At 41.2% G+C, this 12,778-nt stretch overlaps 1 protein-coding gene across 1 annotated transcript; it reads left to right on the forward strand.

Moving 5' to 3' along the window:
• Positions 1-1,237: 1,237 nt before the first annotated feature.
• On the forward strand, positions 1,238-11,487 carry alg14 (ALG14 UDP-N-acetylglucosaminyltransferase subunit). Its single transcript, XM_037756511.1, has 4 exons — positions 1,238-1,413; positions 2,262-2,413; positions 3,395-3,517; positions 9,527-11,487. The coding sequence occupies exons 1-4, from the start codon at positions 1,269-1,271 to the stop codon at positions 9,755-9,757; spliced, it is 651 nt and encodes a 216-aa protein (XP_037612439.1). The 5' UTR covers positions 1,238-1,268; the 3' UTR covers positions 9,758-11,487.
• The last annotated feature ends 1,291 nt before the right edge of the window (positions 11,488-12,778 follow it).

The raw sequence follows: 12,778 nt of genomic DNA on the forward strand, positions 1-12,778 counted from the left end.
ACATGAAAATAATAATAAATTAAATGAAGGGCTATGGGGCTGTACTTGTAATTCATATTCTTCTGTTATACTAAGAAGTTTCAAAGCATTTTTTTGTTTTTCTTGACTTTAAGGGCTTTTATGTAAGAAATAAACTCAGAATGAAACACATTAAACCAGGTTTCACTTTCATATACTTGGATTTGTGCAAATACAATTTTCCAAGAATGAGAATGCTATTCACCAGAAAGTCATCTTTGTTATTGTCCATGACAAGACTATAAACAATGTCCCTTTGAGAGAAGTTTCCCAGATGAGAAACTTTTGGGAAAAAAAGAAGGAAGATCTTCATGAGCCTGATGAACACACTGAAGGATCCGAGTCTCCTCGGAAAGAACAATCTGCATCATTATTATCATTTTCAGGTTCATAGCAGTATATTGTGTTTCTAATAGAACGTGTTAACATGCTGTAATGTTAACTAATCCCCTTTATTCCCCCATACTGTCTGCCTGCATATGCCTGTATTTACCCTCCAGTGTTTCCCCTCGGATCCTAGGATCGATCCTTGGATCCCGCCATCTACTAGACTGGAGTGTGGAGCAGTAATTTGGCAGGAAAAAAATAAATAAATGAATAAATGAATAAAAATAATAAAAATAAGAATACTAAAAATAGTAATTAAATTATCTCCATTATTCCTGTTGCCCTTAAGTAATTAATTAAAAGTTTGTGTACTTTTTTAGATGTCTTTCCTAGCAGATTCCCCAAATGTAATATTTCCATAATTTACTCCTGATATCAATTCTCTTCTTTCTTCATCATATTTGATCCACTCTATAAGAACATGCTTGACAGTTTCTGGTTTGGCTCATGACCCTGTCTTTCACTAAATTACACTCCCACACAACTAAACTGCAACTGCACAGGCAATTATGAATCAAATCATTTTGTAATATTTTTTTTACTCTATGTGTAGTGGTGGCAATTAGACATCAAATCATTAGTTTTATAATATTCTGTGTGCAATGGTGGCAATTATTAATAAAATCATTACTTATATATATAAAAATATATAAAACTAATGTACATCATTTTATATTATTCTCTCTCTCTCTCTCTCTCTCTCTCTCTCTCTCTATATATATATATATATATATATATATATATATATATATATTTATTTATTTATAATATTCTTCATCCTAGGATGGAGCTGTGGTGGTGACAGTCTTACATGCGCAGGCGTACTTCCTGTGTTTTGGTCGTCCAGAGTTGCCGTAGCCGTCATGGCGGTGCTGGTAGCAGCTGTGTTTACTGTGTTGTGTGTTGTGTGTGTGTTTATTGTCCGGTTATATCATGTTGTGAGGACCGGCTCCAGCTATAAACCTGGAACCAAAGGTCCGGTCTCTGTGGTGGTGGTCGCAGGATCAGGTAATGAACATCAGTGACTTAATTTACTGACTTCCTTAGCCTCCATGCTAACAACACGTAGCCTTACTGTAGTGGAGCTGATCTCCAGGGTTAGTGAGGCTGGAGCTGTGACAGTACAGCACAGGGCTCCAGATTAACTCTTTACAGTGACAGTACAGCACAGAGCTCCAGACTAACTCTTTACAGTGACAGTACAGCACAGAGCTCCAGACTAACTCTTCACAGTGACAGTAGATAGCACAGAGCTCCAGACTAACTCTTTACAGTGACAGTAGACAGCACAGGGCTCCAGACTAACTCTTTACAGTGACAGTACAGCACAGAGCTCCAGACTAACTCTTCACAGTGACAGTAGATAGCACAGAGCTCCAGACTAACTCTTTACAGTGACAGTAGATAGCACAGAGCTCCAGACTAACTCTTTACAGGGGTTGCACTGTAGGGGTTTTCATTACACCGTGTGCTGGCTTGGCTCGGCTCAGTTTGACTTACGCATACTTGCCAACCTTGCGACCTCAGAAAAAGGGAGGATTTCTAAACCGAAGCAGGAGGTTACACCCGCAGAAAGATCTGAGTTTCAGAGACTTTGTTTCCTGCATTCTGGTGACTAAAGGATGAAAATGGCAAAATAATGATAAAGTGCACTGCAACAGCAGTTTTATATTAAACACATAACTATACTTTTTTTAAATTGTACTTTTAACTCAAGTTTAATTCTATGAGATATGCTGAAGAGCCGGTGATGGAAACTGGAATAAGAAATGGGTTTCATGACAATATCTTCCATCTAAGTTCCTGTTGCTCACGTTCTTCTTCATCATGTGTTTGTTCTGTCTTATTGTTTCCAGGTGGTCACACCACAGAGATCCTGCGGCTGATGGAGTGTCTGTCTGCAGCCTACACACCTCGACACTATGTGATCGCTGACACTGACCGGATGAGTGAGGAGAAAATCTGCACCTTTGAAAGCTCAAAGCAACACTCAGACTCTGAGTCACAGGTACACAGCTGTCGGTGGACACACATCTGGATATGGATGGTAGGGACATGTCACTACCATCCATACATCTGGGTACACACACACATACACACACACACAAGGGCTTCTTCATTGTATGAATTATACTCTTTTCTTTATAATCTCATTATTACTTGACGCTTATATTACAACATTGTCCTTGTTATGTTCATATGCAGAACGGAACCTGCCAAAATAAAAAATATATAAATAAATAAATGACTTGATAAAAAAAAAATAAACATGTCATTAAATGTAGCAAAAATAATATTAAAACTGTAGTCATTAATTAATTGATCAAATATGACATAAATTGATATTTCTGTTTTAATTTGCTTCTTTATTTATTTACCTTTGTATTAATTCCGTTATTTATTTACTCTTCTGTTTAATCTTCCCTTTTTATTTATTTATGTATTTATTTTTATACATTTTTAAACTTGTTTATTTTTGCATTTATTTATTTATTTATGCATCATTTTCCCCTTTGCATTTCACCCATTATTTATTTCCCCAAACTTATTTATTTCTGTTTTCTTTTCTTTATATACTTCTTTTTACATTTCTTTATGCATTTCTGCCTCATTATGCAAATGAGTGGGCTGTAACTCAACGTGTGTCATCGCAGGGTCAGGGTGCATAACTATATGCTAGCTAGCTGGCTAACACTTTGTCCACACAGGGAATGTTGTATGTGCCCGAAATCTCTCCAAAATGATATGCACGGCCAGATACCACTAGATGTAAAGGGGAACATATTTTTAGTGATTTGGGTGAACTGAACCTTTGTTGTTGTGTGGCAGTAGACTCATTGGAAAAGTTTACCACTGAACTGTTGATGTGCTGGTGAGAGACTGTGAAATCTGAGACCTGACAGTTTAAAGCCAGTTTGATCCAAATCCAACACAACGGTTGGTGACATCTCTGAGTGTCTCTGATAGACGTGTGACCTTGTACCCCCAGTTCACCATCTGTCGGATCCCAAGGAGCCGGGAGGTGCATCAGTCATGGAGTTCCTCTGTCGTCAGCACCCTGGACGCCCTGCGCTACTCCCTCCCTCTGGTGTTCAGACTAAGACCTGACGTGGTGAGTGGACAGAGTCCAGTCGATGGCTGTTCTCTGTGTACCCTTAGGGTGCTTTCACAGGCCGTAGTCCACCTGGCTGGTCTGAAACTCTGAATCCGAGTCAAACTGGTACTTTTGGTTTGTTTTTGTATTTAGTCTGGCTCAGTTATCTTTTTCATCTTGAGAGCTGCCCCTTCTACACATGGAATCACAGACTTTGTTATATTGCTGTGGAAGTGTTTTCACGTTGACTCTGCACTGATCTACTGTGAGCATGAATCCCCTCTCCTCCAGTTTATCTCCAATGAACTTTATAAACTTCACTATTTTTGTGAATTTTTATCATATTCTGAATGTTTTCTTTGGCCCAGATGTCAAGCAAACATCGGGTCAATCCTCTCCCACTCACGTTAACCTTACAACGTTAGCCTTTGTCCATCTCAACAAATGCCAGAACAGGAAGCCTGCATTTTGGTTTACTTGGAAACGGTCCAAGACCAGATCACCTCCCACAAGCGGTCTCAGATCGGCCCACACCACAGTACGATTACTGCGTTCACGACCGCCCCAAACGAACCGCACCAGGGGTTGAACAGCACCAGAGTGAGATTAAAGGGGACTAAATGTTGGCTTGTGAAAGCGCCCTTACACACAAACACACACAGTAATGACAGAGTACTTCATGCTAATGAAGATATGTTATTTGTTGCATTATGGGAAATGCAGGATTTAATGTTTTTGGAGCTTGACACACAGACTAAAAGTCCGGATATCTCAGCCTCTGCTGCACAGATTGTGACCCTTATTTTTGTAATATGCCTTTTGTGAGTCTTCATAGAAGTACAGTACTAAACTGCCCCTCTGAAACCTGCGGGTTTAAGAGGCGGTAGAGGGCTCAGTCAATGGAGATATATCATATGTGCAGAAACCAGACGACCTAAGGAATCCATTGGTACCAACCATGTCATGCTAGCTAGTCAGGAAGGAGGCTAAATTACGCTACGAAGTTACGCTAAATTTTGTCGAGGGAAAAACTGGTAATGTGATTTTTAAAGGGGTCCCTTGACCTCTGACCTCCAGATATGTGAATGAAAATGGGTTCTATGGGTACCCACGAGTCTCCCCTTTACAGTCATGTCCACTTTATGATAATCACATGTAAATACTTGACAAATCTCCCTCTGATTGATGATTAGAACAACTTGACACAGTGCTGAGCTGCATCTCAGATTAATCTTCAGGTTCCAGCTTTCAGATGATGTACACCACTTCTATGTGACATCTACTGTTGACCTGCTATCTCCCCTTAAAGACCCCCTGGACCCCCCTAGAAAAGACTAAAATGAGTCTATGTGGGTCTTTCAGGGTTAAGTACCTTTACAGGTTCATACCAAGCGCAAAGCAAATTTTTGCCTCGCTTTACTCGCACAAGTTGGACTGCTGTGTTATAGAGTTGTGTTAAACACTTGTGTTTATTAGCGTCACTTGCGCTAGGCGTGCCGGAGAGGAGGAGGAGGAGCTTGTCTCCATGGATACCAGCAACTTCTCTTTCCTTCTCTCTGGTCTATGTGAACTTTATGAGAGCAGATTCCAGACCTGTGACCGGTCAGTCTGGATGTCTGTCCAGCAGAACCCTCTGGTTGTTGGTGGCTGGTTGGAAACAAAGCCGGGGACTTAGTGCCAGGGCAGTCATGCCAGGAATGTTCCAGCCAGGCTTATGAGCCTCCAGCCGCTCTCATGAGCGTGGTTCTGATTCTGTCCTATAAATTAAAAAATCATGAAATGTAAACTGTAAAATGTAAAGTAAAAAACACAACATAGACAGAACAGAAAAACATCGTAGCAAGACCTTTTAAAAATGCATCCCCCAATTCCTTTTTAAAATTCTGCATGTTTTATGTGTAGTGACGTACAGAACTACAACCTGGAGGACATACCTGTGCTGTTGTCACAGCAGTACTGTCCCTGTCCCTGCCCCTGTCCCTGTGCCTGTCCCTGTCCCTGTCCCTGTCCCTGTCCCTGTCCCTGTCCCTGTCCCTGTCTTTGTCAGCATACGCCCACATTTAGAAACCCTGTTAAAATCCAGGTTAAGTGTATATACAGTATAATAATAATAACTTTATTTATATAGCACCTTTCAAAACAAGGTTGATGCAAGTGTTTTCAAATAAAAACATGATAAAAAATAATTAACACCCAGAACTTAAAATATAAACAACATAAAATCATATAAATAGTTACAACAATTCAATTCAATGTATTTTTATATAGCGTCAAATCATAACAGAAGTTATCTCGAGACGCTTTATATACATAGCAGGTCTAGACCGTAGTTTAGAGACTCAACAAGAGATCCCACCAAGAGCATTGCAACGCGCTGTGGCCAGGAAAAACTCCCCGTTTAGCGGGTAGAAACCTGGAGCAGAACCGGGCTCTGGGTTGGCGGCCATCTGCCTCGACAGGTTGGGTTTTGAGAGAGAGAAAGAGAGACAACAGTGCACCATCAGTTAAGAAAAAGACATAATATAAAAGTGAGTCTTGAGAAGAGATTTAAAGGAAGATACTGAGTTTGCCTTCCTGAGATCCTCAGGTAAGGAATTCCACAGCTGAGGGGCCCGGACGGCAGAAGCCCAGTTGGTCACCTTTGTTGACAAGTTTGGATTTTGGAACTGTTAGTAGGGCCCTGCCAGAGGATCTCAGGCATCAATCAGGCTCACAGGGAATCAGCAAATCGCCGATATAGGCAGGAGCCAGACCATTTAAGGCTTTAAAAACAAGCAGTAAAATCTTAAAATCAATTCTAAAGCTCGCAGGTAACCAGTGAAGGGCAGCGAGGATCGGTGTGTATGGCCATGAAATCAGATTTCTCCAGCAGAAATCCTGCTGTGTTAACTGAGTTTCTTATTTTACTTGATGATGTAATTGTACAGTCTGTGTTTCCCCTAGAGATGGAAGTCTTAACAGGTTTTTGAAATTGCTAAAACACAGTTTCTGAAACTAGGGCCCTGTTTGTTGAAACTCTACACACAAAAAAACAAAAACACGTTCACAAAATACAAAACATCTCGCATCTCTTGCAAGTATAACACACTACTATCTAGTCTTTTGCTTGTTCATTTATAGCATGATCTAAATATAGACTATGAACACAAATACAAGTGGTTATTCTCATGTACTCACAACAGTCTAAAGTCTGAAGTCAGTCGCAGACAGAATGACGGTCCTCTAACTCGCTCTCCTCCATTGTTGTGCACACCAAAGAGAAACCTGAATCCTGTTGACAGTGTTCAAGCTCTGATTTCTAAGTGATCCAACTGTTTACACGTGTTTTCACAAGTGCATTCTGGGTGCAGGTGATCGATAATCGAGTGTTGTATTTCAATGGCGGTGTTTGGCAAACGACTTCTGATGTAATGATGTGTCTAATGTAGATAACAGTGTGTAGTTATTAGACTTAGTGCAGGGGTCAGCAACCTGCGTCTCTTTAGCTCCTCTCCAGTGGCTCCCTGTGGAGTTTTTAAAAAATTAGTCGAAATGAATAACTGTTTTTTTTGTTTACATTTTCAATTTTATTTATCATTGTTGTAGGTCTATGGTACGACGGAACGACGGAGTATTGGGGTCACATTGAGGAAAAAAAATAAATCTGAGATTTCGAGAATAAAGTCATAATATTATGATAATATTATAAAGTAGTCATTTTACGTGTTATTTTCTTTTTTTCCTCGTAAAGTTATGACTTTATTTTCGTAATATTACGACTTTTTTTCTTGTTAAGTTATGACTGTATTCTCATATTACAACTTTTTTTCTCGTAAAGTTATGACTTTATTCTTGTAATATTATGACTTTTTTCTGGAAAAATCATATTTTTTTTCCCTCAATGTGGCCCTAATACTCCGTAGTACATTGTCTCTTTGGCCCTCACTGCATTAGACTGATATACTATATATTTAGACTATGAACTGTGTTACCTTCATCACAATGATCAAATGTTTCGCGGCTCCAGACAGATTTTTTTTTTTTCTTTTTACCTAAAATGTCTCTTTTGATAGTAAAGGTTGCCGACCCCTGAGTTAGTGTAAAGCAGACAATGTGCTGATGGTTTAGCAGACCTGGTCAATAGATGAGTTCAGAGTTCTACTTCCTGCAGCCAGAGGGAGCAGGTGGTGACATCTGCTGATGTTTCTGGCAGACTCTGAGATCATTTAGTTTTATTTACTGCACAGCAACAATGTGTAAACCGACCACCTTTATTTTACCAGTTAAAAGGTGGAAGGTTAGTAACTGTAAATGCTTCCGTCTGCTGCTACATGAACCGTTTCATTCTGTGGGTGTAAAGTAAAGTGTTGAGCTGTAAGAACAACGGAGCTGTTGTTGCTTTGTGAAGGAGCGTTCTCTGTAGTTTCCAGAGCAGTGTGGAGAGGATAACGGTGCTGCTGTGGTGTGATGACTTCTCCAGACTCCAGAGCAGCTCCGTCTGGTTTCCTGTAAACTCAAACTCCCTCAGCTCCCCCAGCTTCCCCGAGCCCCGAGGCCCGAGGCCTCTTATTCAACCCGTCCCCTCCCCCCCCCCCCCCCTCCCCCCCTCCCCCCTCCCCGTCTCCGAGGCTCACTGAGCTGCCTTCACCGAGTCACACACGTGCACTCTTTGCCTTCTCAATCTGCATGTGGCGGTACTGAGTTCCCCAGACTTTAGTTGTTCAGTCAGAAGACTGAAAAACAGTTCCCATCCACATAATAATATAAAATAAAATGCCTTCTTAATAATAATAATGAACAAATGCCTCTTCAATAATGAACAAATGCCTCTATATTAACAAACAATTAAGGAAACTGAAATATTGGTTTGTGTTTTTCCTTTTACCCTCCTTTAAAGTTTTCCCAAATAAAATACACTAAAAGAAATGGGTATAAAGGGTTTCATTGAAAATCAACAAATGAATAGAATACAAAAATACAGCCTGCAGGCGTTAGGCTATTGTAAGGCAAGCCAGATCGTTGCACAAATAGTACCTAAACGTCCCAGTGCAGGTAACCCAATTGGTTGGCACTTAACTTGTTTCCCCAACTAGGAGAGTCAACACTCTCAACAAACAAAACACAAAGATCACAGAATCCCAAAAGGGCCCAAAACAGACCAGAGTTTCTGGTAAAGCTGATAACACATGTTGCATTGAGTGAAGGAGAGATCAGAATGACACTGGGTGTGCAGTTTCCCTCCTCTTTTAAGCCCTACAGAAAGGGCGTCGTTACACCCTGATTGGCCAAGAGGGGAATGCACCAAGCTGCTCTCAACTATCATTTAAGAGCCAGTCCCCACACCCTGCGCAACAGGTGAACTGAATAACCCTCTAATCACTCAGCAACTCAACCAAAAAAACACCAGGGAAAAGGGAAACAACAGCAAGCACCAGAGAACTGGCAGCTGCCACATGCACTACTAACCGTCGTTCTTCAGTCAGAGTGTCGAGGGATTGTTCGTGTTCGTGTTCATGCTCAGTTATGTTTAACTTGAAGCATGCTACATAACTAGCTACATGCTACATGACTCTCCAAATGTCTAGATCACATCATCTTGCTCTAGCCTTTTTGACCAAAATAAGTCAGTCTACCTGGGAAAGTTTGCAGGTTTTTACAAAAGACATATTAACGTGTATGCATTAATAGCCAAACCCAAATATTTTTCCACATGCACTCTACTGTTCTTTGGAGACGACAGTGCCATAGTGGCCTGTCAGGTGCAACCCAATGGCTCTTACTCCCTCCTTGTCATAGAAAGCAAGGAAAACTAGATGTCTTGATGAACAACAAACCAGTCTGCAGTCTATCTCTGTACTGGACACAGGGATTAAACACATATTGCCCTGAATTGTTCCTTTAACCAGTATTATATATATCTGAACAGCCCCCGGACGCTGCTTTCTATGTATCTTATGAAAAGCTGTGTCACTTCCTGGAAATGTGCTCACCCCCTCCCCCCCTCTCCTCTGTGTGTGTGTGTGTGTGTGTGTGTGTGTGTTGTTTCAGGTGCTGTGTAACGGCCCAGGGACCTGCGTCCCCCTGTGTGCGGCAGGACTCCTGCTTGGAATTCTGGGAATGAAGAAGGTCTCGATTGTTTATGTTGAAAGCATTTGCCGGGTGCAGACGCTGTCCCTCACGGGGAGGATCCTGTACCCGATGTCGGACTACTTCTTTGTGCAGTGGTCCTCTCTGAGAGACAAATACCCCAAATCCATTTTCCTTGGAAGATTAGTGTGAAAACACATCTGTTACACACACACAGATCCCGACCCATTTATCAGTTTTGGCCTACCGCAGATATATCGGTAATCAGCGAACATGATGTCCGATTTGCACCGATTGTGAAATGAACATAATGCAACATCCATAAAGCAGTGGCAACACTTGGGTGGGTCATAGTTAACTGCTATTACTTAGTTCCCCCACTAGAGTGCACTCTGCACAATACTGTAACTAACTAACATTTATATTTTCAAAGACCCTCTTGGCAGCGTCAACTAAGTTTTATTCAACACACAGGACGAGCTCTTTAAAGAACAGCTACCTCACTCCTGGTTTAAAACTATAAACCAGCACAACAATCCCCATTACCACCATCAGCCACCACGTTCTGAACAGACACATCACAAACACTAACAGCAGGGACTTCTGCATTTTGGAACATGAAACGGCAATCAGGGACCAGGCAGGCATGATGGGAAATGTGGTCCGTCCCTGTCGCTACGATACTCGGAGCACTTCCTGCAAACCTGTGGTGTTTTACACTGCAGGAATTAGCCTAGCGACTAGCAGACTTTAGGTAGTTAGTTAGTTTCCTTACTCATCATAGCTCTTCTACTCTTACTTGGTTTAACATTAAGTCACTGCGTCTCCCGACTGAACAACATCACGGTGGAATTTCAGCCTATTTGCACGTTTTTTTCAGCCCAACATTGAATCAGAGCAGCTGATATTGGTAGCGAGAGCAACAAGCTAGCGGACCGCCGAGTGCCGTCTCTCAGCTCCGCTCACTCTGGGTGAATCCCGAGTCTCTTATTTGACATTTCCTATTGAAAGAGGCTGGGACACGGGTCTTGGGGTATGGGGTATAACCATGGATGTATAAAGAGAACTCGATCCCGTTCATTCACATTCACATGAACGGAGGAAGGGAAATAACTCTGGATTCAGCTATTAGTGCATTCTACAACTTTTAGGACCTAATGATTTAAATAAGGACTATAAGAGTGTTCGTATTGCGGAGTTGATTTACCTAAAAACAAAATGATCCTCTGAGTTACAGACGTCTCTTTCCCAATGTAAGTCTATGGGAAAAAAGTATTTTTGGGCCCAACGGCATCACGTGACGGACACGGACGTTGTGATTCTCAACGTTCTGGCCATTATGTAAAATTAGCTTCACAGCGTGGCGCTCTTCCTGGGGGGGGGATCTGGGGTATAACACATGCGCAGTGTAACTGAAGCTGCGGTCGTAAAGTAAATGACAACAAAAGCGTATTTGTGTAGATTACAGACTGCAGAAGGATTTCTGTTTAGTTTTTCTAATGTCTCTGTACTGAGGTGGGTCACACAGATGCAGCTTTATATATTATAGACTGCTGTCGTCTGTTTTTTTGAAACACTTTCTAAATAAAAGGGGAGTTCAGAATTATCTGACTGCTCGTATTAATTGATGAGAAAGTAGACATGCAGTAATATATATCGAAAATTGATATGCATCAAGAATTGTTGACCGGTGAATCGTAATGGAATGGAACTGTGAGGCCAGTGAAGATTCACACCTCGAATCAACACGTATCGGCTGATATATTGATATCGGAACGTTGTTATTCCCTAATATTGGAATCGGCATCGGCCCCAAAAACCCTGTACCGGTCGGGCTCTATGTATATATAAATATAGGATGAAATGTGTTGTGATGTTCATGAATAAATTATCTATTTCTGATTATTTTTGAGTGATGTTAATATGTTGTTTTTAATAGTTGTGTCTTACAGCGCCGTATACTTGATGTTACATAGAACAACATACACTTCTCTTATTAAAAAGAAAACCAAGAATACCATCTTAAAAAGGAGGAAAATTTCATAGTTCTGGAAGACCATTTAAATAATGATGTAGAGATTTAGTGTTTATTAACACGTAGAGTCTGACAGATTTGAACACATGAACACAACAGGTAGATTTTCTACACCTTAAGATGTCTTATTGCGACGTGTTAACACACAGATAGGCTGCAGGCTCAGACGGCGTGTCTCCCTCCTGTCTGACCAGCTGACCTCCGTCTTCACGCAGACCTTCAACAGATCACTGGAGCTGCTTCAAACGCTCCACAATCACCCCGATTCCCAAAGAAACCCCCCCCCCATCAAAAGAGACATTTTAGGCAAAAAGAAAAAAAAAAAATCTGTCTGAAGCCGCAAAACATTTGATCATTGTGACGAAGGTAACACAGTTTATAGTCTAAGTATATAGTATATAAGTCTAAGAAAAAAAGTCATAATATTACGAGAATAAAGTCAAAATATAATGAGAAAAAAGTCATAACTTTACGAGAAAAGTCGAAATATTTAGAGAATATAGTCATAACTTTATGAGAAATACGAGAAGAAAATAACACATAAAATTACTACTTTATAATATTATGACTTTATTCTCTAAATCTCAGATTTTTTTTTTCCCTCAATGTGGCCCTAATACTCCGTCAACAATGATAAATAAAAATAAAAATGTTAACAAAAAAAACAGTTATTCATTTCCATTTTTAAAAATCCACGGGGAGCCGCTGGAGAGAGGCTAAAGAGATGTGGCTCCCGAGCCGCAGGTTGCTGACCCCTGGTCTACACCAACGACTGCACCTCAGGAGACCCGTCTGATAAACTCTGATGACACAACGGTCATCGGCCTCATCCGGGACGGTGACAAGTCTGCATACAGACGGGAGGTTGACCAGCTGGCACCTCTGGTGTGGTCAGAACAACCTGGAGCTGAACGCTCCTAAAACCCCCCTACATTGCCCCCCCCCCCATCACCATTCTGAACAACACTGTGTCTGCTGTGGAAGTCTTTAAGTTTCTGGGATCCACCATCTCCCAGGACCTCAAGTGGACCTCCAACATCGACACCATCAAGAAAAAGGCCCAGCAGAGGATGTACTTCCTGCTCCAGCTCAGGAAGTTCAACCTGCCTCAGGATGCTGATCCAGTTCTACACACTGCAATGATCCCGTCTGTTCTCTGCACATCATTTTTTTGTTCT

This window comes from Sebastes umbrosus, chromosome 21 (assembly GCF_015220745.1).
Source record: "Sebastes umbrosus isolate fSebUmb1 chromosome 21, fSebUmb1.pri, whole genome shotgun sequence".
Lineage (NCBI taxonomy): Eukaryota > Metazoa > Chordata > Actinopteri > Perciformes > Sebastidae > Sebastes > Sebastes umbrosus.